Here is a 27,974-nt window from a genome sequence, read left to right on the forward strand (position 1 = left end):
CACTACTGAAATTACTTACAGAATAAAACCTCCGATTTAAAACGGGATTTGCCAAAACTCAGCTCCTCCAGGACAGGCCTTAGATCTTACCTTTACCCAAAGTTTTAAATATAGGGGAGGCGAGAAAGGTTAGAAGGGTTTAAAAACAAGAAGGTAGACTGCCTGGATTTAAATCCTGGATTCACCACTTTCTAGCTTTTTGACCTAGGACCAATTACTCCAGCTCCTGGTGCCTTAACATTTTCTTCTGTGAAAGGTGGGATTAAAATAACATGTACGTCTTACGGTTGTTGTGATAATATAAATAAAACAGTTATGTGCCAGGCCCCGTTCTAAGACGATTTTGTTGCAGGTACTAAATGTTTCAAAATTACTTGGTACTTTAAAAAGCCTACACTTGTGTTATCAATTGACTTAAATACAATACTCATAAGCCAAGTGTTAACAATTTCACCAAAAACTGTCCCATAGCCAATCACCTCAGAAATGCCCAGGACTGGGTACAAGAAAGCCCGAGTAAACATGGATGGCTCACCAATCAAACAGCACGAAAAACCTCAGTCAGCTCCTGATACGGCCACTCAAATGCCTCATCTTCCTATTTAATGGGTTAAGACAGCAAGTGTTACTGCTTATAAGATAAAAAGTTACCTTACTACTTATTACTTAACTCACTGGCATGTTTATGAGTACCCCAAAATTCAACAATCATCTCAGTAAGCTTATCAGGAAAACACATAACTCTGAAGGGGGAAAAAGGAGGAGACTATACACATCCTACATGTCTACAGAGAAAGCTCTTTTTAGAGGACAATCCCATATGTGCCAATCTGAACATAAGAACATGACTGATAGTAAATAAAAAAAAAAAAGAACAACTCATTTTTAAATCATTTTACTGTTTATACCATAATCACATTAAAATTGGCAGAACTCCCATGACAGGACAGAGACCTGTCATGCAGGGAAAAATAGTGAAGGTTTCATAAAGCTTGAGAGAAGTACCAGGGTTACACAGGATGGCTAGAGCAATCTCAGACAAGAGTGCCACGGTGTCAGAGCAGGTAGGAACAAAGGCTGCTACAGCAACAGCTGGCCTGAGGCCACTGCTGCTTCCTAAGGGGGGTTTCCTAATACACTTGGTAAGCAGATCACCGAACAGATGTAAATGGCGTAGGGTACTGCTTCTGCCGAATAAATTCTACAGGTTCCTGGACAGGGTCTACAAATCTCATGTGATAAATGGTTGTTGAATTAGGATTTTGCAAAGGTAGTCCCATAACCAACATCCAGGGAAATTTTACCACCAGTGAAATTCTTAGGCCAAAAAATAAATAGCCACACATACCAAACCTACACACCGTGAGTTAAAATGGTACCATGTTAGGGCTTATGAAAGAACCCGAGCAGGAAAGATTATTCAAACAGAAGATCCTCATCCTTCTCTTCAGCCAAAAGGTTAGCAGGCTCCATCACCTCGCCAGCTGCCCTCCGTTGCTCCAAGTCCTTCTCTGATTTTTCCTTGAGAATCTTTTTCTTCTCCTGTATTTTCTTTAACCTGTAAAACAAAAGGAGGGACTGTTCTGAACACTGTTTCAGTTCTAAGTAGATTTCATTTCTGCTAGTTTTGTAACAAGGATCATAAACACCTACAAACTAGAACAAAATTTTACTTTTATTTCGATTTCAGTGATCTATAACCCATTTTTAAAATAAAGATTTGAGGTAGGATATATATATTTTAAGCTAATAATGGAGTTGGGGGGGGCAGGGAAGGAAGACTAACCACGTCCTACATGTCTGCAGAGAAAGCTCTTTTCTTGGAAGACAACCCCATGTGCCAATCTGAGCATAAGAATGTGACGGATATTCTTAGCAGTAAATATTTCTTTAAAAAGTTCCTACCCCAGACTCAATAAACCTCGAAATCCATCCCTTGATAATGGAACACCTTTTGAGCATTCGGACATTCACTAGAATTTTGGATCAGTTTGGATCACCACAATCCTGAATGTCACTGAAGGACAGAAACACAATAACCTTTTATAATTAAGATTATAAATCATAGGGGCGCCTGGGTGGTACAGCGGTTAAGCGTCTGCCTTCGGCTCAGGGCGTGATCCTGGCGTTATGGGATCGAGCCCCACATCGGGCTCCTCTACTAGGAGCCTGCTTCTTCCTCTCCCACTCCCCCTGCTTGTGTTCCCTCTCTCGCTGGCTGTCTCTATCTCTGTCGAATAAATAAATAAAAAATCTTAAAAAAAAAAAAAAGATTATAAATCATAGGTGGCCACGTCTTCCCTGAATATAGGCCTTTACCTGTCTCCCACCTTCTCTGAACCTGGCACACTGACCTCTGTATACTACCACCTATTTAGGATCTGCTGTCCCTACCAACTCCAACTGTTCACAACCAATTCACGTACATGCATCATTTCTCTGAGTACTGTGCTAATTCCCTAATGGTTATTATTACGTAATGCCCCCAAGTACTTATACTCCTGGAACACGTTCACCATGCAATACACATTTGTTGATTAATTCCAGTTTCTTCTAATGAGGGAGACACCCAATCTAAATTATTATTTGATTTTAAAGAATAATCAAGTCTCTGAATAGTTCCTCCTAAGGCCCTTTTTGGAGAAGCCATATTTTAAATATGTACAAAACCTGGCATAGATTAGTCTCTAGAGACTTTACCAATATTATGCCTTGCTTCTCATTTATCAGAATAAAATACAGGCTTTGCTAATTCTAAAGAACTTAAGCCAACAGTCTCTCAGCAAACGGAATCTTTGGGATATGAAAAACAAAAAGTGATTACTAACTGCCGATTCCAACAAACCTATAGAACTCTTCCCGCTCTCGCTCATCCAGCTCTGTGATGATATAAGCCAGGGTACGTTCGATCCGGGGAATGATGACTAGGGTTTAAAAATATACATATGTGAGAACTTAAGAACTTTTTTCAAATTGCCAGTTTTCATCTGTATATTTTATCTAATTTTAAAATTAATGTGATTTAATGCAGAAAACTTAGAAAACAAAAAAAAAAATTAAGTATAATCCAACCACCCTAAAATAACTACTGTAAGTATTTCTGTATATGCTCTTCTACTATCCTTTCTATGGACAGATAATATACACGACATACACAACACAATTCTACGACCACAATATACACAACACTGAATACACTGAATTTATGTGACTATACAACACTGAACCACAGATGTTGTTTTAAATATAATCACAATCCCTATTAAAAAGCAGACCATCAAGCAGAGAGAATGCACTAAGCTGTGTTTTAGGTTAGTCATAAGGTGCTGCTTTACTGAGAATTTGCTTATCTGCTTCTAAAATGCGAACTTCGTTGAGAGCTGGAACTATCACCTTATCCACTTTGTTTTGCTTACAGTTCCATTTACAAGGTCTGGCACCAGCAACTGGTCAGGAAATGTGTGCTGAGTTTTTAAAAATGAGATAACTTCCTCTTTAACACTGAGAGTGCAAAATAACTTCTTTCCTGTTCAAAATTTGTTCCTTTCTTACCTTAAAATTGAATGTTTCTTTAATGAAAACGGAGTTTCTTGAACAGAAAGCATTGTGCCAACGCTAGGCACAGTTATAGAATAATGAAATAAAGAGAAAATAAATGCATCAAACGTAAAAATGTTTAGGAATCAAGGAGAAGACCAGGACATAAAGCCTACAGGAAAGGGATTTAAAGTTAAATATTTAATGTGTTTGAACAGATTACGGAATCACGGGAAAGAACTAAAGAAAACACTAGGGCTTTTGAAAAAGTTTTGTCCTTTATAACCAGAAATGAATAAAACACTTCAGAATTTTTGACTCACCGTTCCCTCACATAATGGATTTGGGGGGCGTTACACAACTCTATTAAAGCACTTACTACTAACACCTCCCGTGCGGCTGACCCACACTGCCCCGCCCACTGTGGACAGGGCAAGGTCTTATTCACCTTGTGATCAGCGCCTGATTCCCACGCAAATGTGGAGCTATGGACAAGTGGATGAACAAAGAGCCTCACAGCAGCTCACACTCACCATGTTCAATGGCATTTACACGCCTATTGGTTATCTTAATGGCTTCATCCAAAGTAACAAAGGAAGTCTAAAATCAGAGGACAAATTAATAATTTAAGCATGAAGTCTTCCTAATCATGTCCTGTCTGGCTTTATGCAGACTGCACTTATAAAAAACATTTGGAAACCAAGGCTACTTTTCAACAATTTCCACAGAGCTAAGACTACTTCCAGACTATTATAATTTGTTTACTTCAGATTTGCCTGAAGTTATAAAAATGGCAAGGGGAGAGAATCAGGCACTACTATAGGCAGATAGATGGATAGATATAAACTGACCATAAAGGGGAAAAAAATAGCTTTCATGCACAAACCATGTTATATTTACATTTAAATCTAGTATTGCCTGCTGTTCTCACTTAAGAGTGAAACTCTACCAATGCACACACGTTTCGTTAGTCATCAGCAGGGACGATGGTGTGGAAGGCACCATTTCAGAAATCAAAACATCTCTGGCTTGTTTCCCATAAAATCATGGAACCAGACTAAAGCACTAAGTGCAGGATGCTCTGATTCAAGATGTGAATTTTCCCCAAATGACCCTCAGACATCAAACTGCAGCAGGAGTTCTCCGGCTCTTCTGCTACTCACCTGAAGCGAAGCTAGTTCCACCAGTAATTCCACTGCTTTGGCATAATTCCTCTTTAATTTAGCCAACTGTTCCCCACCTCTGGCTAAGCCAGTCAGTTCATAACCTGAAAGAACCAGTCAGACATTTGTAATTAGAGAGTAAATAATCTTCCCCATAAATTTCCCCAAAACTCAGAATAATACCAAACAAGGAGAAACGAATCCACTATCCCGTTAAATGCAAATGTGAAGTACCCGTCCCACTCCCCAAGACATCCTGTACAGTCAATATGCTTGGTTTTTTTGATGTGAGGTTTTAAGCATTTAAGTTTTTATTTAACTTCCAGTTAAAATACAGTGTAATGTTAGTTTTAGGTGTTCGATATAGTGATTCAACACGTCCATGCAATACCTGCGGCTCATCACAAGTGCACTCCTTACTCCCTATCACCTATCTCCCACCCACCTCCCCCCTCCCCTCTGGTAACCATCAATTTCTTCTCTATAGTTAAGAGTAACAGTGAACATTTTTTCTTCCCAAGGAAACTATTCTAAATGTAACTATAGGAGAAGCTTTTACCAACCTTCACTTTATCACCTTGGGCCCCATTCCCTTGGGCATGATACGGCCTGATGCCCACGGTACAGTGACACTCCAGCAAAGGGTGACTCTCTAGCTTGCTCCACTTCTTCATTTGAGCTACACTAAACACTCTATGTGAACCAGTGGAATATGAGTGCCAAAAATTATCGCTTCTATGAAAAAAAGTTGATTTTGGGAAAACTCAATAAAGATGTGTTAGTACCCAAAAAATTAGGAAATGCTAAGACAACTGTAAAAAAATTGAGAATGAGCCATAAAATCTGGGAAGATTTAGCATTTAGATTGCATCACAGAGTCTAAGACCTCATTTTACTTTAAAGAAACTCAAACTGGGGGAGGAAAAAAGATGGCAGAAGATCAGGGGACACTTTTTCAGCTGGTCCCCTGAATCAAGCTGGTTATCTACCAGACCATCCCGAACACCCACAAAATTAGCCTGAGACAGAAGAAGATACATCTGGATCTCTACAAACGAACATCTCCCGCGCTGGGTATCAAGGTATGAAGCGGGGAGCCGTGAATTCATGCACAGATATCAGAAGATAAACAGAAGGGGGAGGGAGCCACCGTGCTAGGGTGCCGAGAAACTGTAGCCTCCTGCACCGGGGAGTGGGAGGCGGGCTGGACTCTCGGATCGGTAGCCGCCAGGAAACCAGACTAAAAACTGGAGCTCCGGAATGTGCACTCAAACCAGACTGAAACCGGGAACTCGGGAGCGCGCACAGGAACCGGGAGCGGCTGGCAGTGTTAGAAGCACAATGGGGAGAGACCTGTCAGTCCTGGGAGCAACGGCTAGGAGAACGGCTGTGGGGCACACAACCCGGGAAACGCGGGGTTTTTAGCAGCACCGACAGAAACAGAGTGGCCAGGAGAGCTCAGTGGAGAGCGGACTGCGATCTCTCTGTTCTGAGACAGAGGCTAGGATACAGCCACTGCTGCTCTGATTCTCAGAAGAGTCACAGAAAACTGCTAGGGAAAGCCACCAGAGAACAAAAGTCTGGAAAAACCGGTCTGCACTGTGCCCACGCCCCACCCCCCCATAGGGGACAGGATAACTCTGCCCAAACAGGGTTGCCTGAGTATCGGCACAGCAGGCCCCTCCCCCAGAAGGCAGGCTGAAAAAACAAGAAGCCCACATCCTTAAGGTCCCTATAAAACAAGTGCGTCCTGCTTGGGTCCTGGTCAATAATTTGGGCTCTGTACATCTCCGCAACCACACCTCATCAGAATGACGAGGAGGAACCCTCAACAAAGGAAAGAAACAGAGACTGTGGCCTCTGCCACAGAACTAATGGATATGGATATAACCAAATTGTCAGAAATGGAGTTCAGAGTAACAATGGTCAAGATGATGTGTAGGCTTGAAGAAAATATTAACGAAAATACAGAATCTCTAAGGACGGAAATGAGAGCAAATCTGGCAGAAATTAAGAATGCTATGACTCAAATACAGTCTAAACAGGATGCTCTGACGGCAGTGTAAACGAGGCAGAAGAACGAATTAGTGAGTTAGAGGATGACAGAAAAGAAAGAAAGAGAAAATACATGGCTTAAAAAACTCCGGTTTCAAGAAAAAAGATTACGGGAGTAACTGACTCAATAAAACGTTCCAATGTCAGAATCATCGGCATCCCCGAGGGGGTGGAGAAAAAGAGAGGTCTAGAAGAGATATTTGAACAAACTGTAGCTGAAAACTTCCCTTCTGGCGGAGGAAACAAGCATTCATCTCCAAGAGGCAGAGAGGACCCCTCCCAAGATCAATGAGAACAGACTGACACCACGTCACATAATAGTACAATTCGCAAATCTTAGATCCAAGGAAACAATCTTGAAAGCAGCGAGGGGGAAGAGATTCCTCATGTACAGGGAGGAACATCAGAATAACACCACACCTGTCTACAGAGACCTGGCAAGCCAGAAAAAGCTGGCAAGACATACTCAGAGCACTAAGTGAGAAGAACATGCAGCCGAGCATACTTTACCCAGCAAGGCTGTCATTCAGAATGGATGGAGAGACAAGGAGCTTCCAAGACCGGCAGAAACTGAAAGAATATGTGGTCACCAAGCCAGCCCTACAAGAAATAATAAAGGAGTTCTACAGAAGTAAAAAGACCCCCAAGAGTGATACAGAACAGAAATTTACAATCTATAGAAACAAAGACTTAACAGGCAACATGACATTAAAACTGTCTCTCTCAATAATCACTCTCAATGTGAATGACCTAAATGCTCCCATAAAATGCCACAGGGTTGCAGATTGGATAAAAAGACATGACCCGTCCATATGCTGTCTACAAGAGACTCATTTTGAACCTAAAGATACATCCAGACTGAAAGTGAAGGGATGGAGAACCATTTTTCATGCCAACGGACCTCAAAAGAAAGCTGGGGTAGCAATTCTCATATCAGATTAGATTTTAAACTAAAGACAGTAGAGATACAGAAGGACACTGTATTATTCTTAAAGGGTGTATCCAACAAGAGGATCTAACAATTATAAATATCTATGCCCCCAAAAGGGGAGCAGCCAGCTACATAAGCCAACTCTTAACCAGAATAAAGAGAGACATATAGATAATAATATGTTAATAGCAGGGGACCTCAACATTCCGCTCTCAGCAACAGAAAGATCATCTAAACAGAAAATCAACACAGAAACGAGAGCTTTGAATGAAACACTGGATCAGAAGGACCTCATACACCCTAGAACAACAGAATACGCATTCTTTTTGAATGCACATGGAACTTTCTCCAGAATAGACCATATACCGGGTCACAAAAGATGTTTCAACCAATACCAAAAGACTGAGATTATTCTCTGCATATTCTCAGACCACAATGCTTTGAAACTGGAACTCAATCACAAGGAAAAATTTGGAAGAAACTCACACACTTGGAAACTAAGAACCATCCTGCTTAAGAATGATTGGGTAAACCAGGAAATTAAAGAACTTAAGCAATTTATGGAAACCAATGAGAACAAAAACACATTGGTCCAAAACCTATGGGACACTGCGAAGGCCACCCTAAGGGGAAAATACATAGCCATCCAAGCCTCACTCAAAAGAACAGAACAATCTAAAAAACAGTCCTTATATTCTCACCTCAAGAAGCTAGAGTTGCAACAGAACAGGCCTAACCCATGCACGAGAAGACAACTGATTAAGATTAGAGCAGAGATCAATGAATTAGAAACCAGGAGCACAGAACAGATCAACAAAACCTTCTAGAAGCTGGTTCTTTGAAAAAATAAGATCGATAAGCCACTGGCCAGACTTATTCAAAAGAATAGAGAAAGGACCCAAATTAATAAAATTATGAAGGAAAGCAGAGAGATCACGACCAACACCAAGGAAATAGAAAAAAGCATTAGAAACTATTATCAACAAGTATATGCCAATAAATTAAACAACCTGGAAGAAATGGATGCCTTCCTGGAAACCTATAAACTACCAGGACTGAAACAGGAAGAAACTGATTATCTAAACAGACCGATTAATCGTGAAGAGATTGAATTAGTGGGGCGCCTGGGTGGCACAGTCGTTAAGCATCTGCCTTTGGCTCAGGACGTGATCCCGGCATTTTGGGATCGAGCCCCACATCAGGCTCCTCCGCTAGGAGCCTGCTTCTTCCTCTCCCACTCCCCCTGCTTGTGTTCCCTCTCTCGCTGGCTGTCTCTGTCAAATAAATAAATAAAATCTTAAAAAAAAAGAGAGATTGAATTAGTGATCAAAAACCTCCCCAAAAACAAGAGTCCAGGGCCTGATGGATTCCCTGCGGAACTCTACCAAACATTCAAAGAAGAAATAATACCTATTCTTCTGAAGCTGTTTCAAAAAATAGAAACAGAAGGAAAACTACCAAACTCATTCTATGAGGCCAGTATTACCTTGATCCCCACAAAGACCCCATCAAAAAGGAGAATTACAGACGGATATCCCTGATGAATATGGATGGCAAAATTCTCAACAAGATCCCAGCTAATAGAATCCAACAGTACATCAAAAGGATTATCCATCACGACCAAGTGGGATTCATCCCTGGGATGCAAGGGTGGTTCAACATTTGCAAATTTGTGTGATAGATCACATTAATAACAGAAGAGACAAGAACCATATGATCCTTTCAACTGATGCACAAAAAGCATTTGACAAAATACAGCATCCTTTCCTGATTAAAACCCTTCAGAGTCTAGGGATAGAGGGTACATTCCTCAATTTCATAAAAACCATCTATGAAAAGCCTACAGCGAATATCATTCTCAATGGGGAAATGCTGAGAGCCTTTCCCTTAAGATCAGGAACACGACAAGGATGCCCACTCTCACCATTACTGTTCAACATAGTACTAGAAGTCCTTGCAACAGCAATCAGACAACAAAAAAGAATAAAAGGTATTCAAATTGGCAAAGAAGTCAAACTCTCTCTCTTCGCAGAGGACATGACACTTTATATGGAAAACCCAAAAGTCTCCACCCCCAAATTACTAGAACTCATACAACAATTCAGTAATGTCGCAGGATACAAAAATCAACGCTCAGAAATCAGTTGCATTTCTATACACGAACAATGAGACTGAAGAAAGAGAAATTAGGGAATCAATTTCATTTACAATAGCACAAAACCCATAATATATCTCGGAATAAACCCCAGAGATAAAGGATCTATACTCTAGGAACTATAGAACACTAATGAAAGACATTGAAGAAGACACAAAAAGATGAAAAAACATTCCATGCTCATGAATCGGAAGAATAAACATAGTTAAAATGTCTGTGCTACCCAGAGCAATCTACACTTTCAACGCCATCCCGATCAAAATACCAATGACATTTTTCAAAGAGCTGGAACAAACAATCCTAAAATTTGTGTGGAACCAGAAAAGACCCCGAATCACCAAGGATATGTTGAAAAAGAAAAACAAAGCTGGGGGCATCACGTTGCCTGATTTCGAGCTATACTACAAAGCTATGATCAACAAGACAGCATGGTACTGGCACAAAAACTGACACACAGACCAATGGAACAGAATAGAGAGCCCAGAAATGGACCCTCGACTTTATGGTCAACTAATCTTTGACAAAGCAGGAAAAAACATCCTGTGGAAAAAAGGCAGTCTCTTCAATAAATGGGCCTGGGAAAATTGGACAGCTACATGCAAAAGAATGAAACGTGACCACTCTCTCACACCATACACAAAGATAAACTCCAAATGGATGAAAGACCTCGATGTGAGACAGGAATCCATCAAAATCCTAGAGGAGAACATAGGCTGTAACCTCTTCGACATCGGCCACAGCAACTTCTTTCATGACACGTCTCCAAAGGCAAAGGAAACAAAAGAAAAAAATGAACTTGTGAGACTTCATCAAGATTAAAACGTTTTTGCACAGCAAAGGAAACAGTCATCAAAACAAAGAGGCAACCCACACAACGGGAGAAGATATTTGCAAATGAAACTACAGACAAAAGGCTGGTATCCAAGATCTATAAAGAACCTCTCAAACTCAATACACAAGAAACAAATCAAAAATTGGGCAGAAGACATGAACAGACACTTTTCCAATGAAGACATACAAATGGCTAACAGATACATGAAAAAATGTTCAAAATCATTAGCCATCAGGGAAATTCAAATCAAAACCACACTGAGATACCACCTTATGCCAGTTAGAATGGCAAAAATGGACAAGGCAAGAAACAACAAATGTTGGAGAGGATGTGGAGAAAGGGGAACCCTCTTACACTGTTGGTGGGAATGCAAGTTGGTACAGCCACTTTGGAAAACAGTGTGGAGGTCCCTCAAAAAGTTAAAAATAGAGCTACCCTATGACTCAGCAATTGCACTACTGGGTATTTACCCCAAAGATACAGACGCAGTGAAGGGCCATATGCACCCTAATGTTCATAGCAGCATTGTCCACAATAGCTAAACTGTGGAAGAAGCTGAGATGCCCTTCAATAGACGAATGGATAAAGAAGTTGTGGTCCATATATACAATGGAATATTACTCAGCCATCAGAAAGAACAATTACCCAACATTTGCAGCAACATGGACGGGACTGGAGGAGATTATGCTAAGTGAAATAAGTCAAGCAGAGAACAATAATTATCATATGGTTTCACTCATTTATGGAACATAAGGAATAGCAGGGAGATCGTTAGGAGAAGGAAGGGAAGAATGAAGGGGGGGTAAACAGAAGGGGGAATGAACCACAAGAGACTATGGACTCTGGGAAACAAACTGAGGGTTTCAGAAGGGAGGGGAGTGGGGGGATGGGCTAGCCCGGTGATGGGTATTAAGGAAGGCACGTATTGCATGGAGCACTGGGTGTTATACGCAAACAATGAATCATGGAACACTACATCAAAAACTAATGATGTACTGTATGGTGACTAACAAAAAATTAAAAAAAAAAACAAAAAACTAGAAATTATGAACAATGCATTATGGGTATAGTTTATGTAGAAAGACAACACAGAAGTCTAATTATTGGATTCATACTCAAAGGCCTCATATTTTTTTAATGGCAAATGACTAAGTTTACATGTATGTATTTCTAGGTTGAAATAAAATATTTTAAGACATTATAATGTTTTACGACTCCCTACCATAACACTTTTATTAACTGATTAACTCGTGTCCCAACTGTACCATATAAGAAGGATGCTCACACTGGAACCTCTAAACTCTAAGAAAGTCTATCCAGCACCCATTTACCAGAAAAAGGTTCATTTAAAGAGGAATCTGGAGAACCCAAAGACATACACTACCAAAGTGTCACACTTACTGTCAGTTCCTTCATGGTAATGTTCAAACACTGGCAAAGTAACACCTGTTAAACACAGAAACATGTGGATTCACAAACATGTCCTTGAAGTCCTGTTTCTTAATCACCATTGTTCCCTGTGTTTCTTTTTCAGCAAACACTCAAAAGTCAAGAGACTGTCTGGAACTTCACTGGTTTCAATAAATGAATTTAGGAACCTGGTATCTTAAGTGTTCATTCCTATTTAATAATCAAATTATCCTGAGTAATAAGAGATCAAGCTGTTACAATTTTTTTCCTTTCAGTTTTGAGGTATATGTAAAATGCAAAAAAAAAATTGCATATATTTAATGTACACATTTTGATGAATTCAGATATATGTATACATCCATGATACCATCACCACAATCAAGGTAATAAATTTATCTATCTCCTCTAAAAGATTTGTGTCCCTTTTCTTGTGTGTGTGTGTGTGTGTGTGTGTGTGTTAATACTCAACAGAAGATCTACCCTAAGTTGTTAAATACACAACACTGCATTGTTAACTATAGGCACTACACATTGTACAGCCAATCTCTAGAAGGTATTCGTCATACATAACTTTATCCCCATTTCCCCCACCCCCATCCTCTGGCAACCACAAGTTACAAAGATTTTAACATTTAAAGCAAATCCATTTGTTCTAAGTAGAAGAGATTAATTAGGACATGAAGATCTTGGGGTACAAACAGGTTAATTTTTAAATGTCATCTTTTCTTCCTAAGGATCCTAAAGGGCTGAAAAGTTACCTGCTACATTATCCTTCTTAGCTCGGATCTTCACTTGGGCTTTATTTACATTTTGGATAACTGTAGTGCTGCCAAAAAAAGAAAAGGCCTTGATTTAGTTGAGATTTTAGAGTGAGAAATAACTACAGGGACCCATCAGGTAATTTCAACAAGAGTGAGATAGCACAAGTAAGTATGTTTGGTAACTGTTTTTCCAGAAAAAGAAAAATTACTGCTGCCAGAGGAGAGCCTCAGAGAGCAAAGAATGAACAATATTCAAAACATGAACAATAAGAAAACAACAAAGAATGACTTTAAAGTACACAGACTGCTTGAGTTTTCAGTCAGGCATGTGGTGCCACAGATGTGACTTTAAGGATTTTTATTCAGCTAATGTAACTTAGAGAAACTCCTTCCTTCTGGGTTTGCTGTCCAAACCTTTTAGATTTGGCTAAGTAGGAGTTCAATTCGCTTACCCTGGAACCTAACTTCCATCTGGTTGTCTGACTCCCCAACTTGTTCTTATCATAAACTGAAGTGTTTTCACCATAACCACCCTAAAACACATTCACATACCACTTTACATACTACTGATTCCCTCCCTCTGCTAGAAAAGTCAATGCAAGTTGCTATTCTATCAACGCTGGCAAAAATTAAAGTTTATCTCTTCAAGAGGCCTTATGTCCCTGAGATTGTAAAACCTGTCAGCTAATCCTCCTGAATAACACAAACTAGGAATGGGGACATTGTGTCACTGGGGAAAGACAACGAAAATAAAAAATCCTGAAAACAATTTCCACCTCTGTTCCCAAATAGCGATCTGACGTCAGGAAGGCACTGAATTTAAAGGGAAAATAACACCATCTGCCTGGTTTACCACACAAGCTTATTTGGGGAGAATCACACAACATAACTGGCAAACTCCCCCCCGCCCCGTAAAGCAAAAACTAAACCATTTTACATGCTTCATATATAAAGCATATATTGATATGACAAAAGCCTTAGAATTCATGCCGTTTAAACCAATTCCTTTCTCAAACTTATCCTAAGGAAATAATTCTACAGAAATATATATATATATAATATTATATTATAAAATGTTCATGGCATCTTTACCAATATTCTAAAAATCTGAAAATCAACCCAAAAGTTCACCATTATGTACACCTAGAGAAAGGTTATACAGCTATGTGCAAATAAGGAAAGATGTTTATGATACAATGTTAAATGAAAACAGACTACAGAATGTTAAGTATCCGGTGCCTACAAATCTGTAACAGACATACATGGGTGATAATAAACTGGTGTTAAGTCGTAGAGTAATAATAAAGAACACTTTCAACCCTAACATTTGTCTTTAATGCTTAATTTTTTTTTTCATTAAGAGTAGCTTTTAAGGGAAATAATGAACATGAAACCACTTTGATTTTTCAGAACACCCCAGTAAGTCTTCTTACCTGAAGTCCCCTGCTGTGAACTTGGCCTCAGCAAGTGAAAAGGCAGCTTCTCTCATCACTTCACCCATCAACATTTTAGTCTGGGAAAGCATAAACCAACAACTGATTCAACCAAGTTTTTTACAAGGAAAAAACATCAAAATCATGTTTCTTTAATAACCAGTATTTGATACCAGGTATGTGTCTAAAATATTGACTTGATAACAAAAATATCCAATTTGGCTTGAACAGTTTTGGTTATGGTCACTAACAGCACTGCAACACAGTATGTTTTATAAAACATCAGAATAAAGACATTAAGAAAGAGAAAATGATCTTTACTGAAGGACCTACCTATCTTATTCCTGAACGCGTCCATACTAATGTGCTCAAATTAATCTCTCAAATTCACTGCAGTGCAATGAAAATCTTTAATGGCATAGTGATTCTAATATAAACCTGGAACATTTAATGTTTGAGAAAATCCAATCTTTTTGAAAGAAAAAAGCTGGGGCAGGTGGGCAAAGTTGCCAAGTATTAAAAATAAGGAAATACATCCAATTTGGGGATAAATAAGTCAATATAATGTAATGGAGTTCAGAAAGAGCAGCAGGTCTCTATGGAAATTTAGTAACATAAAGAGACCATTCAACAGGCCACCCACTTAACAAAAAGAGCTTGTCCCTACCTCCTTAAATCATACACTCCAGAAATTCTTGAAGATAAAACTTTAAAACAAAAAACACAAAACATAGAATATTTTCTTCATCTTTTTAGGCCTAAGCATTATATATAACCCAAAAGCCGTATTTAAAAAAGACCAACAGATTAGACCAAATATTTTTTAAGAAGTTAAAGGCTAGGGGGAAATATTTTTAGCATTTTACATACTAACTAGAATATTTGTAGAACTTCTACAAAGGATAAATAAAAGAAATTCACCAAAAAAATCAAATTACCCATAAACATGAAAAGACGCTCAACCTCACAATCAAAAGTACTGCAAAAGACACTAGTTTTAGGGGCACCTGGGTGGCTCAGCCAGCTGAGCGTATGACTCGTGATTTTGGCTCAGATCACGATCTCAGGGTTGTGAGATCACGCTCTGCGTCAGGCTACATGCTAAGTATGGAGTCTGCTTGAGATTCCCTCTCTCCCTCTACCCCCCTTCCCTGGCTCATTCGCTCACTCTTTCTCTCTCTGAAATAAATCAATTTTTTTTTTAAAATGAATAAAAATAAAAGATACCAATTTTAGCCCAACAGATTGGCAACAAATAAAAGAGATTAATACCCAGTTAGGAAGAATTTGAGAGAACAGGTCCTCTCACTAATCATTTGATAGGAATGTAAATCACTGTAACAACTTGGAGAACAATTTGGAAATTATCCATCAAAAATTTAAATGTTTAGGGGCACCTGGGTGGCTCAGTCAGTTAAGCATCTGCCTTTGGTTCAGGTCATGATCTCAGGGTCCTAGGATAGAGTCCTGCATCAGGCTCCCTGCTCAGTGGGGAGCCTGCTTCTCTCCCCAAAAAATCTCCACCCCTCACTCATGCTCTCGCTCTCAAATAAATCTTTTAAAAAATCTTTTTAAAAAATGCAAATGAACAGATCCTTGAGATTCTAAGACTTTTCAGAGAAATGCTAGCACACATACTGTTAGAAAGTGGAAGAGGGATGGTAAAGTATCCTCCAGAGGGAGGAAGCACTCTGAGACGGAAAAGCAATGCAAGCCGTTCCATACTATTTACACAGAGTTTTATTCCAGGTAACTTACCAACAGGGAGGGATAGGGAAGACAGACAAATGATCCAGGCAGCTATATAGCTACTCTTCCCACCCGTTCTCTGCCAAGTCTGGACCATAACCACTTTTATACAACAAGAGGGCATGGGAAGGTCACAGGGTAGTTACCTAAAGTGGTACCCTCTGTGCGCCAGCCATCTCTACTAGTTGCCTCAAGTGGCACCCTTTGCGGACCACTTAGGAAAGATGAGAACAAGCCTTCCCACATTTCAATCAGGGCTAACAACCTCCATGGGGCCCGGAACACGCAGCACCAAGGAAGTCACTGTGTGGCATGATCAAGCTAAAGCAGGAGTCAGTGTTGTCAGCACTCCTACACTCTACCCTTGACATCTTTATGGCCCATATAATTTTTCCATGCCATTCTTCCACAAGGACCATACAGCCAGGTACTGGGAAGCAACTTGCATCCCAATACCACAGCAGCCAATATTAATACACTTATAAGACCAGAGAAAATACTTAGAACTGTGGTTCCCCCAACAACCCAGTAAAGAGGTCCTTTCCACAGACCCAGCAGTTGGAGCAACTGTAAACTTCAGTGTTAGTGTGGCCTATGACAAGATGTTTCCAGAAACAACAGAAACATTAACAATGCAAGGTTATGCGTAGTAAGAAATGTTTTACAAGCAATACATACGGCAAATTTTCAGTTAGCAACTACAGGATAATGGTTTAGTCCCCATGAGCTAGTATCGTCCCTGGCTTTGGAATTTTCCCTGGGAGATGAAACCATTTATTTTGCTCCTTAATATCATCAGAGGGTGGGTCTATGTTGTACATACACAACCATACTAACAACCCTACCTCAACACCAAGAGTCAGAAGCAGTTCTTCACGTGTTGGGCCCTGACCAACATATAATGAAGGGTTAAGAATACAGGATGTGAGGCCCTGACCCCAAGGGATTAGGAGACCAAGCCACCCAGAGGAGGTATTCCAAGTCAATTTCCAATGAACTAGAGCCTTACCAGATGGGAAGTCTTGTAGCAATCACAAAAGGAGTCCCTCCTCCCCAATAGGCCTCAGTCCTCCTGACAATACTCACACCCAAGAGCTGCATGGGTGTTGCTGCTTAGGTGTTCATATGCAGAAATCTGTCCTGCTATGGGCACAGCTTTAAAAAGCTGAACTGCCAGTTAGTACTGGAGACCATCCTTTGAGGGAGCCACCTGGTGACAAAGTGTTTAATGTGTTTCCTATTAGTCTATTCATCCTTCCAGTTAGACCTGCAGCAGTGAGACTATATGGCAGGTGGGAAGTCCACAACAGATCCCAGGCCTCTGCCCATTCTTGGACGTCAGGACCAGTAAAACATGTCTCCTGATCACTATCTAAGTCGGTGTTTGTATATGCTCTCCAGTTCTGTTAATCTGTTATAGTTGCAGCCTGATTAGCTCTTCTACAGGCAAAGGCTTGTACAAGTCCTGTGTGAGTGTCCACACAGGTCAGTGCATATTTGTGCCCTTCCAATACAAAGGGCCTATGTAATCTGCCAGCAAGAAACAGGGCTTGTAGTCCGCCCACTATACCCCAGGGTATGGCACAATGGCCATCACCTGAGGTGGCATAGGCGGCAGAATTGTCAGCAGCTTGTAGATTGAAATATTTTAAAGGCAAACAATCTTTTTACTATTTGCCGAGTAGTTTGGGGACCTCAGGCAGTGTCCCGATTTACAGTGGACCCACTCTGCTACTTCAAACAGGGTCAGCATTTCCTCCAGCCTGGACTAGAGCATTTGCCTCATAACTGCCTGGCAATGTGGATGGGGAGTGAGCAGGGACACAGGCCTTACCTGGACAGCTGCATCGGGCTTAGAGCATACTTCCAAAATATCTTCCCACAGTTCTACTCCCCAAAGAGGTCTATTTAATATATCCCAATCTTCTTTGTGCCATCAAAGCATCCATGCTATCAACCCTACAACACTGCCCAGCTGTCAGTAGCCAAATCGATAAGCACTGGCTCATATGTCAACACAATCCATACCACTCTCAATTTTGCCCATTGACTACTTTGTTTAGTTCCTTCTTCAAACCAAAGTACATCAGAATCCAGCCAGATGGCAGAGGAATGCCAAAGAGGCAGGTTTCTCCTGCAACTGCCATCAGTATACTATGCACCCATCGGAGGCGAGGCTTCCCCTTCCTTTACTTGGGGGAAGGGAGGCATAATGTCAGCGACTTCTGGAAGTTGGGCTGGGCTGACTTAGGTGACCACCCCTAGTAATGAGTGTAGCTCATGAAATAGCACGTTGGTATTACAAGCGCTCCTCCACTGCAGGTAAGCATGTAAGGTGCTTACCTGGGCACAGGCACACTCAGGTTTGCTGAACAAGTCCTTTAACTCACCCTCGCACTGGCAGAGAGGTTCATACCATCATAGGCAAATCAGCATTCAGTCCTTCTGTCTGTTGCAGCGCAAGATATATAGCTATAGTTGTTCTTCCATGGGACTACACCCGGCTTCTGTTCCCTTCCATAAATGAGGCCAGAATCCTAACAGGATCCATTTCCCATTTCGTCAATCCCACAAGCCTCAGCCAAACCCTTCTAGATATGAATTTATATCTAATTTACAACTCACACCTGGCAAAAATACCCCCAAGGTCTGTACTTGTTTTACTGCCATTTTTGCCCTTAAGACAGCCTCTTACTGGGGCACCTCAGTTGGTTAGGTGTCTGCCTTTGGTTCACGTTGTGATCTCAGGGTCCTGGGATGAGCTCTTGGATCTCAGGCTTCCTGCTCAGCAGGGAATCTGCTTCTCCCTCTGCTCCTCTTCTCCCCTCTCATGCTCCTTAATAAATAAAATCTTAAAAAAAAAAAAAAAAAAAAAAAAGACAGCCTCTTATTGGTCCCCAATCCCATTGGCTTACCCTTCTGACCAAGGCATTTAAAAGATGTTAATATCTGCTCTATTGCTACATAGGGAACAAAAAGTCTCCAGTAACCCAAAAAACCAAAAGCCTGTAATTCCTCCACCGTTTTAGGGATTGGGAAGGCTTGCATTTTACTAATGACCGTCTCTGGCATCACTTATCTTACCTGACCAGATGATGTCCAGGAACTTTACCAATTAACCCAGCCCTTGGATTTTGTCGGTATTTACCTCTCAGAGACTTTACACCTGGAATGACGAGACTGCTTGAGACAGGGAGGATAAATCATCACAAGTTAACATTATACCTACATAATGATAAAGCACTGTCATCACTGACAATATCCATTTTTCCAAATATCTGGCTACCAATCTATGACAAACTTTAGGACTACTGAGACACCCTTGGAGCAACACCTGGAACGTCCATAGTCTCTCCCACTCCACACGAAGGGAAATTAATCTTGGAATTCCCGTCCTAATGAATGCTGGAAAAGGCATTAGACAAATCTAGTACATAATGATAAGTCTTAATGGATGCCATGATTTTCTCAAACGATAAGGCTATATTATGCACCACAAACATGGACAGGCAGAGTAATTTTACTGAGTTCCCTATAATCTGTTGTCATTTGCCAGGTCCCATTAGATTTTATTATAGGCCAACCCGACTACCGAATGGGCACTGAGCAGGCCTAATTACCTCTGCCTTTTCTAATTCTATAATGGTGGCAGTAATCTCATCATGCCCCCCTAGTAGCTCATACTGTTTTACGTTTATTACTCTCCAGAAACCGGCAGTCGTATAGGTTCCCATTTTGCATGATCCACAACGCGTTTCACTCGGATATGCAACCTGAATCCACCTGTTGTTGCTGTTAGATCCAGATCCTGTAGAACATCTACCCCCAAAATACTCAAGTGAGGGAAATACACACTAGAAAACAATGGGGCAGAAGCCTGCCAATCTGTAGGTAAAGACTAGTTTGTAGGACCTTGATAATTTGTCCCACATAAACATCAACAGCCTTTATTTCCCCCCAAAATTTCAAGGGCTTTACATAAGTGTACATTCAGCTCCAGTGTCTATTACAGCTAGTACAGTCTGTTAGTGAGACACCAATAAATGGTTAATTCAACATGGGGCCTCTGGTTCCCCCTATTGTTGCCTAACCCCTAGTCTCTAGGGAAAGGGAATACACCCCTGAAATTCCTCAGCAGAGGAGCTCTTGGGGAACACCTCGTTCTCTTGAGCCCTCCTTCAAGGGAATAAACTGTTTTCCCTTAAGCAACACCTTCCATAATGCTTAGCAAGTCCAAATCGGGTTGTATTTTCTTTCAGGATCCTGTATAAAATTAGATCTTGCCGTAATTGTTTGAGAGAACTTGATGGGCCCCCTTTCTGCCATTTTATCATCAGGGGGATCCTTTGTTTTTCTCATTTTTCAACCTATTTGCCTTATGACAGATTCTTTTGGTTTCACTTAAGTCAGCCACCATAATAGCTACAATAGCAATCGGCCAATTAACCATAGGGGCAAGGACAGATATTAAGTCCTATACCATGCTCCCGTGGCTGACTCTAATATAAGGTCTTCCATACCAGAGGAAAGCAATTCTTTGTCTAGGTCTCTAACATGCTAGGTGTAAATGGCAGGTTTCGTTCCCAGTTCACATAGACTTTCTTGTAGTTCTTCCATGGAGAACAAGGCACATCCCCCTTTTCAGGCCAAGTTACCTTAATTCTAGCATTTATTCCATCAGGTTAACTAAGTGCCTGAGATTCTGTCCCAGGACTGTGGCTTATATTTGTTGCAAGGCAGGCCGAGCACTGACAGGCCATTTTTGACATCCCAAACTTCCAACAGGACACCATCTTCCACGGTATCCCACCGTGGCAACACCCCAGCTGGCCCCCCCTTGTCGGCCGCTCTGCTTCACTAAGTCAGTGGCGGAATATTCCCTCACTGTCGTTTCCTGACTAGTGGGAATTTCTTCTCCCTCCTCCTCAGGCAAGCAAGCGGCCTCGGCTCTGTTCGAATCAGAGGCGTGCCTGTAAATCATCTTCCTCCTCTAGGACAACCTCCTCCTCATCAGAGTCACTACCCCAGGGCCCCCGGCCTCCGGGTCCCCGCTGTCCTGAGACAGCACAGTTCTCCCTTCAGTGTGCGGCGGCCGGCACTCACCCTCTCCACCCTCCCAAGGCCCTAATTCCCAAGCGTCCCTGCTGCTGTTGGACTCCTCCGGACACTACGTCGGAGGGGAGGAACCCGCGGCTCACACGGTCCCTTCCAAAGCCAACGCGTCTCCGCTTCTCCCGTCGGCTCCGATTCCCGCCCAGCTCCCGACTGCCCTCTGCGGCGCCTCACCAAGCCCAGACCCGCAGCCCGGCCACGCCGCAACTGCGGGTCGGCGGCTCTCCCTCCTCCGCTCAGGCAGGTCTTCTAACCACCCCCGGGCGCGGACCCCCGGCCCGCATCTCCGCACTCACCCGCCAGGCGCGTCTCCCCGGGTGGCGGCGGCCGCCAGCTCGGGCTTTCCCGCCCGGCCCGCCCCTTCCCCACACGCGCGCGCTGGCTTCGCCGGCTCCAGGCTGGCTGGCCGGCGGCTAGACGGTGGAGGAGGGCCAGTCAAGCAGCCCCCAGACTCAGAAGGCACCCCGAGACGGAAAAAACAACGCAAGCCTCCAAGGACCGTTAACCCCGTTTACTCAGGATAACTCACCCACAGGGAGGGAAGCCGCGGCTACTCTCCGCTGAGCCTGGCCCACAACCCCCGGCTTTCATAGAGCGAGAGGGGCTTCGGGGCTTCGTGGGGCGGTCACGCGGGAGTTAGCTCAAGCGGCCACACCTGCGCGCCACTCTAGGGCGGGTGAGAACAAAGCCTTCCCGCATTCTGGTCGGGGCAAACATTAACCTCCACGGAGCGCACAACACAGAGCCTCGAGGAAGGTCACAGCGCAGCCACGAACAAGATGGAGGGCCAAAGATGGAGTCAGCGTGGTCAGTATTCTTAAACATACGCATATACAAGGCACAGGAAATAAGTACCCTCCCCCACTAAGTAGTAAGACCACACATTCACCAACAGAAAAATGGTTAAATTCCATTATCCATTCGATGGAGTTCCACGCAGCTGTTATAAATAAAGAGGCAGATCTATGTATTGATGTAGAAAGCTCTCCAAACTCTGCCACAGGGAACAGGCAGGAATTGAATTATATAATGCAAAACAGTTCCATGTTACTAAAAACATCCATGATGAAAGACAGAAAGACTATAAATCAAAGTGTCACAGAGAACTCCTCTGGGAAATGAAAGAAGGGTAGTTGGGAGGAGGAGGGGAATAATCTTCATTTTTTAAATATATTTCCGTATTCACATTTCATTTACCTAAAAAGCACTGAATTGAAACATACTATGTGCCAGCACTGTTCTAGGCACAGGAAATAAGTACTGAAAGGATTAAGTCCCTGCTTCCATGGAATACTCTCTAGTGGGAACAACCAACCAAACAAGAAAATATGCAATAGTACATGCTATGACAAAAATAAGGAAATGTGGGGTGCCTGACTGGTGCAACTAGTTAAGCATCAGACTCTTGGTTTCACCTCAGGTCATGATTTTGCCTTTGTGAGATCGAACCCCGTGCCTGGCTCTGTGCTAAGCGCAGAATCTGCTTAAGACTCTCTCTCCCTGTTCCCCTCCCCGTGCTCCCTCTCTCTTTCTCTCTCTCTCAAATAAATAAATCTTTAAAAAATAATAATAAGGAAACGTGACAGAGGTAAACACAATTGGATTGGATGATACTTCAGATTGGATGATTAGGGATGGCCTCTCTGAAGAGACCAGAATGACCAGAGGAGCAAATCATAAGAAGTTCTGGGAAAGAACATTTCAAGCAGAAGAAACAGCTAATGAAAAAGTCCTGGAAGAAAATGGTAAGGAGAATGTTCCAAATGAGGTCAGAGTGGTAGGCAGGGGTCAGATCGGATCAAGTGGGGCTTCAAAGGTAAGAGTAATGAGTCCCTTATATTAAATGATCTGCAACTTGTTAAAGTCATAATAGTATTTTTACTTTTGAAAGAAAAAAATTTAATTAAAATAACTTAGAGAAAAAAAAATTAAAATACCAAGAACCATGCTGGATTTTCCTTAGATATCTCTAAAATAAGTAACTGTTCTAAGGACAGTTCATTCTACCTCTATTATCTTCTTTAGGATCTGTCGAAATCGAAGAGTTAAGGCATCAGATTTTTTCTTCAGGAGGTTTCGACCTGTCTGTGCTCCTTTTAATCGAGCCTTCATGATGGTCTGTGCCCTATATAAACAAAATTAAAGATATTTATTTCCACTGTTAAAAAACGTAACACTACTTCCCCAATATAGTACTAAAATTATGCTTTACTCTTCAATGTCATGAAAAGTAAGAATATATAGCATCTGTGCTAAGTTATAATTAATTGGTTTCTCAATATTGTAGATTTCCATCTTCAATGTTCCATAAATAAGTTCATTAATTTAAAACAGAAACAATTCCTTGACCAATATCTGGGAAAAGTTATTTATTAAATCATAATAAAATTTATCAGGAGTCCTATTTCATGATGCCACCATAGCTAAAATATTTTTTTGATTTGCAAGTTAAAATAATGTCTGTGTTTCCATTACAGGTGTATTAAGCATTTTTTAAAAATCTGTCCACTAATAAATATCGAAATTTGAAGTGCACTTACCTTCAGGACCAACAATTCCACTGTGAGGAATTTATCCTACAGATTTACTCCCACATGTACACAAAAATATATACAAGGTTAAGGATGAGTACACCAGCCTTGTGTGTAAGAGCAACAGAGTGGAAACAAGTTAAATGTTCCATAAATCATGGTTCATCATAAAATGGAATGATATGCAGTCATAAAAAAAGAGGAAGGTAAAAGAGGAATATAATCTATATTATATTCTCTTACTCATACAAAGTAAGGGATAAATATGCTTATATTGATAAAGAGAATACTTCTAGAAACGATTCACAGAAATTGGTAACAGTTTCCTTTGGGAAATGGGACTGAGTGGAAAAAAATGGATTTACTTTTTACTGTATTTATATTCTTTTGGACCTTTTGTAATACATACCACAACCAATAATTACTTTTTCTATTAAAAGTGTGGCATTAAAGTGTTTTCATTTCATCAGTCAAAATCCTACCACCAATAATTTTATTAATTTGCAAATGACTCAAGGAACTAATGACACATATCTCTGAGAAGTGACAAACTACAGAAGTGTTACCTCTTATTCCAATCTTTTCCCATCAGAAACTCCAATACCAAAGTCAAGAAAGTAATAGCAGAAATTGACATTTGTTCTTGCTATCATATGCCAGATAAAGTAATTTTTAAAAAGTAGGTAATAAGATTTAACAATAGACTGTATAATGTAGATACTTCAGGTGATTTGTATAAGGGGATATAATTTCATATGACTGGTGTTATAACCAACTGCGAAATAGCATGTATTAACGATCTTTGGGTATATTCTTAGATTTTACTGAAATCTTTTACCAAAGGGGAAAGGTTACTGAGACAATTCTATAGCTGGAAGAAACACTACACGTTATCTTGAAAATGAGGCTTAGAAAAATGAAACACTTTCTCCCACTCTAGGAAAACAACAACAACAACAACAATAGTTTGAAACACATTTCCGACTCCACTTCCTTGCCCAAGGCTCAAACTAAGGCTCAAACCTAGGCCCGCTGTATCCCAACCACATGCCACACTGCCTATTATAAAAAGCATCTTATGAACACTTCTTTCTTTGAAAACTACTACCAGTAGCTAAATTTGCACTGCCTGACCTCACTGGAGGTCTAACCAAGTGAAGCTGGTTCAGTTTCCAGCTTTAGCTGGCACTATCGACCCCAATGTGTACATTTAACATATTATATTGTTGACACTAATGACCAGAATTCGGGCTCAAGGACTTGGATCAAATAGAGTCAAATCCCAGTACTGCAGATTCAATGTAGTAAAAAAGGTGAGCTGGTTGATAAAATTGAATTTACCATGCTAATTTTAATTTCCTCCTAGCTAACAGCACCTCTGTGAAATAGACACATTTTAATTCTTGAGACTTGAAGAGTGACTTGCCCAAGGGCTTACAGCCAGTATGTCATAGGTAGAACCTGGATTTGATGGACTTCAGTTGACTGCAAATCCTTCATGGCTCTTTTGCTTTCACTCTAAACTTGTTTTGTTCTCTCTGCTGCCTGAGTGGGAGACAGTCCCACTTCACAGGATAACAATGTAAGATGGAACTGTCTGACACAGAAGTCACTGAAGTATTTTCTATCCTAGCTCTTTAAAAAACTGACTCCTTGGGGTGCCTGGGTGGCTCAGTCGTTAACTGTCTGCCTTTGGCCCAGGGCGTGATCCCAGGGTCCTGGGATCGAGCCCCATATCGGGCTCCTCCGCTGGAAGCCTGCTTCTTCCTCTCCCACTCCCCCTGCTTGTGTTCCCCCTCTCGCTGGCTGTCTCTCTCTCTCTGTCAAATAAATAAATCAAATCTTTAAAAAAATTAAAATAAATTAAAAAATTTAAAAACCGACTCCTTTATAAGTGTTAGAGCTGCTGAGCACTAGGAAAAATTTTCAACCTTCAGCTAGAACGATGACTTTGTTTTCAGCTGAATCAAAGACATCTGACTACATGACCAAATACCTGCTGCTAAGCCTTGGGGAAAATATTTAGAGAAGCAGTAATTTCCTGCACCTTATTTTCCTCTCAATCAGCAAGCTGACTGCTCTCAAATGGCAATTTTCACTTTTACAAACCTATTAGTCTTCTTGTCTAAGCTCAAAGAAGTCCATTTTCCTTCTTAGTCTCAAACTAAAAACAAAAAAATGTTAACACTGATTACTATCAAAAATAAACACAGCCAGACATTAAAGTGGTGAAAACAGATTTTGTTCAGTAACCACTGACAGTAGGAGAAAGAGTTGAGCTCCATTCTGACTTGTGCAAAGTGGCTGGGCATTTTAAAGGAAGAATAAGGGAGAGGAGCAAGAGCGAACTCAAGAAGAGTCACAGAAGTGAAAAATTATAAAGGCCTGGTCACTGAAAATGATAGCTAGCTGTGTCTGCTAGCTGGCAATTATGGAAGTTAGGATTCTATCCTCCCAGACACTGGGAGACATCCATCCTTCCTAATAACTACATTTCAAAGAAATGGCTTTCAGATCCTTGAGAAGGACTCTTCTTTTTTTTTTTTTTTTAATTTTATTTATTTATTCGACAGAGATAGAGACAACCAGCGAGAGAGGGAACACAAGCAGGGGAGTGGGAGAGGAAGAAGCAGGCTCATAGTGGAAGAGCCTGATGTGGGGCTCGATCCCATAATGCCAGGATCACGCCCTGAGCCGAAGGCAGACGCTTAACCGCTGTGCCACCCAGGCGCCCCCGAGAAGGACTCTTCTAAACTGCAGGAGAGAGATATATATTTCAAAAGGAAAAGAAAGGATTCCTAATTGTAAGCCATTTTTCGTGAATGCCCTAAGAAAGGGAGGTCAGGGGCCTATCATCAGGTATTGGATAGAACAAACAAAAAACTCTCCTGGAAGCAATGAGCTTTCTCAGGCATTTTAATGGGTCCTGGGGTCATTCTAAGAACACAGTTTGGTGGTTTCTCCATGCTAGTTTGGTGGTTTCTCAGTGCAGACATTAGACAGTGTCAAGGTCAAGTGCTGGGAGTTCTGCAGATCTCACTACCCCAGGGTAGCCTTGAATCTTACCTATTTCACAGACAATGCCTTTCTCCACAACTGACTTGCTTCCCACCTAATATAACACCTACTAGAAAATCAGTAGGTGAAGGTAAAAAATAAGCAAACAAAACCCCACAAGCCTTTCATTTCATTAAGAGCTGCAGCCAATCTGGCTCAGGTCATGATCCCAGAGTCCTGGGATTGAGCTCCCCATCGGGCTCCCTGCTCAGCTGGGAGCCTGCTTCTCCCTCTCCCTCTACCTGCCGCTTCTCCTGCTTGTGCTCTCTCCCTCTAACAAATAAATAAATAAAATCTTAAAATAGTAATAAAAACTGGCCCAACACTTAGGGCGCTATGCTTTTTTTGTAGACCTCCCATGAATTAATTCTCAAGACATTCTCTCCTCTTGGAGACAGCTCACAATTCAGTGGGAAATACACATAAACAAATATTCACTTTACAATCTGATGGGTGGTATTAACAGAGGTCTGTCTGAATGAGGCGCAATGGTGATGGAGTGCCTCGGAAACTCAGGGGTATCGTCCCACCGCAGGTGACATTTCGTGGGACCTCAGAAAATGACAAAAGGGATCCAAGACCAAATTTGACGTCCACGCTAGGGCAATTTGATTCAACTCCCAATTTGGCCTAGAAGCCTTTTTCTCACCATAGTAAACTTTCCTTCTCAAAGTATTTGTCAAACCTTTCTGGCTGGTCCATCTCTCCGTTAACCTGTGAGCTCTCTTAGGCAAAACTGGCGACGAGTCATAGTTCTATAAACCCACTGCCCAGCTCAATAAAGGAAGACGGTATGAATGGCTCAACTGATGAGTAAAGTCAGCGGACCTCTGTAAAAACTAGCAGGTCGGGCAGCCTCTCCTACGGGTTGGGATCGCTCCGTCCAGCATGGTTCCCTCAGAGGAATATGTGAGGGGGGCGTCAGGGAGCATCGCCCCAGACTCACGAAAAGGGACGGAGGAAAGCTCAAGACCGCCCAAGCAAACAAGGACCCTCGCTGCTAGTCCAGGGTATACAGGGATTGCTGCTCGGGATAGGCGTTCAAGAACCTATGAATGCTGCTCGACCCGTTCTTTTACTTACATGCGCGAGGGAAAGATTTCAATTCGGTCTTTGCCCGACATTCTAACGATGACAGTTCGGCTCGGATCCCCGGCCGGGCAATCGTGGCTGCAAAAGCCCCAGCCACAGGGTCTTCCTCTACCGGAGTCAGCTGGTTGTGTCACCTGACCTCCTCGCGTTGCTAAG

General features: G+C 41.6%; 1 protein-coding gene across 2 annotated transcripts; it reads right to left on the bottom strand.

Annotated features, from left to right (window-relative positions):
• Positions 1-879: 879 nt before the first annotated feature.
• Positions 880-27,972, bottom strand: ATP6V1D (ATPase H+ transporting V1 subunit D). Of its 2 annotated transcripts, none has more exons than XM_045810510.2 (9): positions 27,810-27,970; positions 23,146-23,263; positions 14,278-14,357; positions 12,842-12,909; positions 12,075-12,119; positions 4,701-4,804; positions 4,071-4,137; positions 2,846-2,924; positions 880-1,558 (listed from the first exon to the last, which is right to left on the bottom strand). In XM_045810510.2, the coding sequence occupies exons 1-9, from the start codon at positions 27,848-27,850 to the stop codon at positions 1,417-1,419; spliced, it is 744 nt and encodes a 247-aa protein (XP_045666466.1). In that variant the 5' UTR covers positions 27,851-27,970; the 3' UTR covers positions 880-1,416. The 2 variants fall into 2 exon arrangements, with proteins under 2 accessions (XP_045666466.1, XP_045666467.1); XM_045810511.2 differs by having other exon boundaries at positions 1,364-1,558; positions 2,829-2,924; positions 27,810-27,972.
• Positions 27,973-27,974: the final 2 nt, after the last annotated feature.

The sequence above is a fragment of the Ursus americanus genome, chromosome 26, assembly GCF_024610735.1.
Source record: "Ursus americanus isolate L20-20 chromosome 26, mUrsAme1.1.p, whole genome shotgun sequence".
NCBI classification, from domain to species: Eukaryota; Metazoa; Chordata; class Mammalia; order Carnivora; family Ursidae; genus Ursus; species Ursus americanus.

Bases quoted from the DNA above. Each gene is read 5' to 3' on its own strand.
- ATP6V1D (XM_045810510.2), bottom strand. From the start codon at position 27,850: ATGTCGGGCAAAGACCGAATTGAAATCTTTCCCTCGCGCAT. The intron at 23,264-27,809 runs GTAAGTAAAAGA...TTGTTTATATAG, and splicing joins GAAATCTTTCCCTCGCGCAT to GGCACAGACCATCATGAAGG. The intron at 2,925-4,070 runs GTGAGTGTGAGC...TTTAAACCCTAG, and splicing joins TGTAAATGCCATTGAACATG to TCATCATTCCCCGGATCGAA.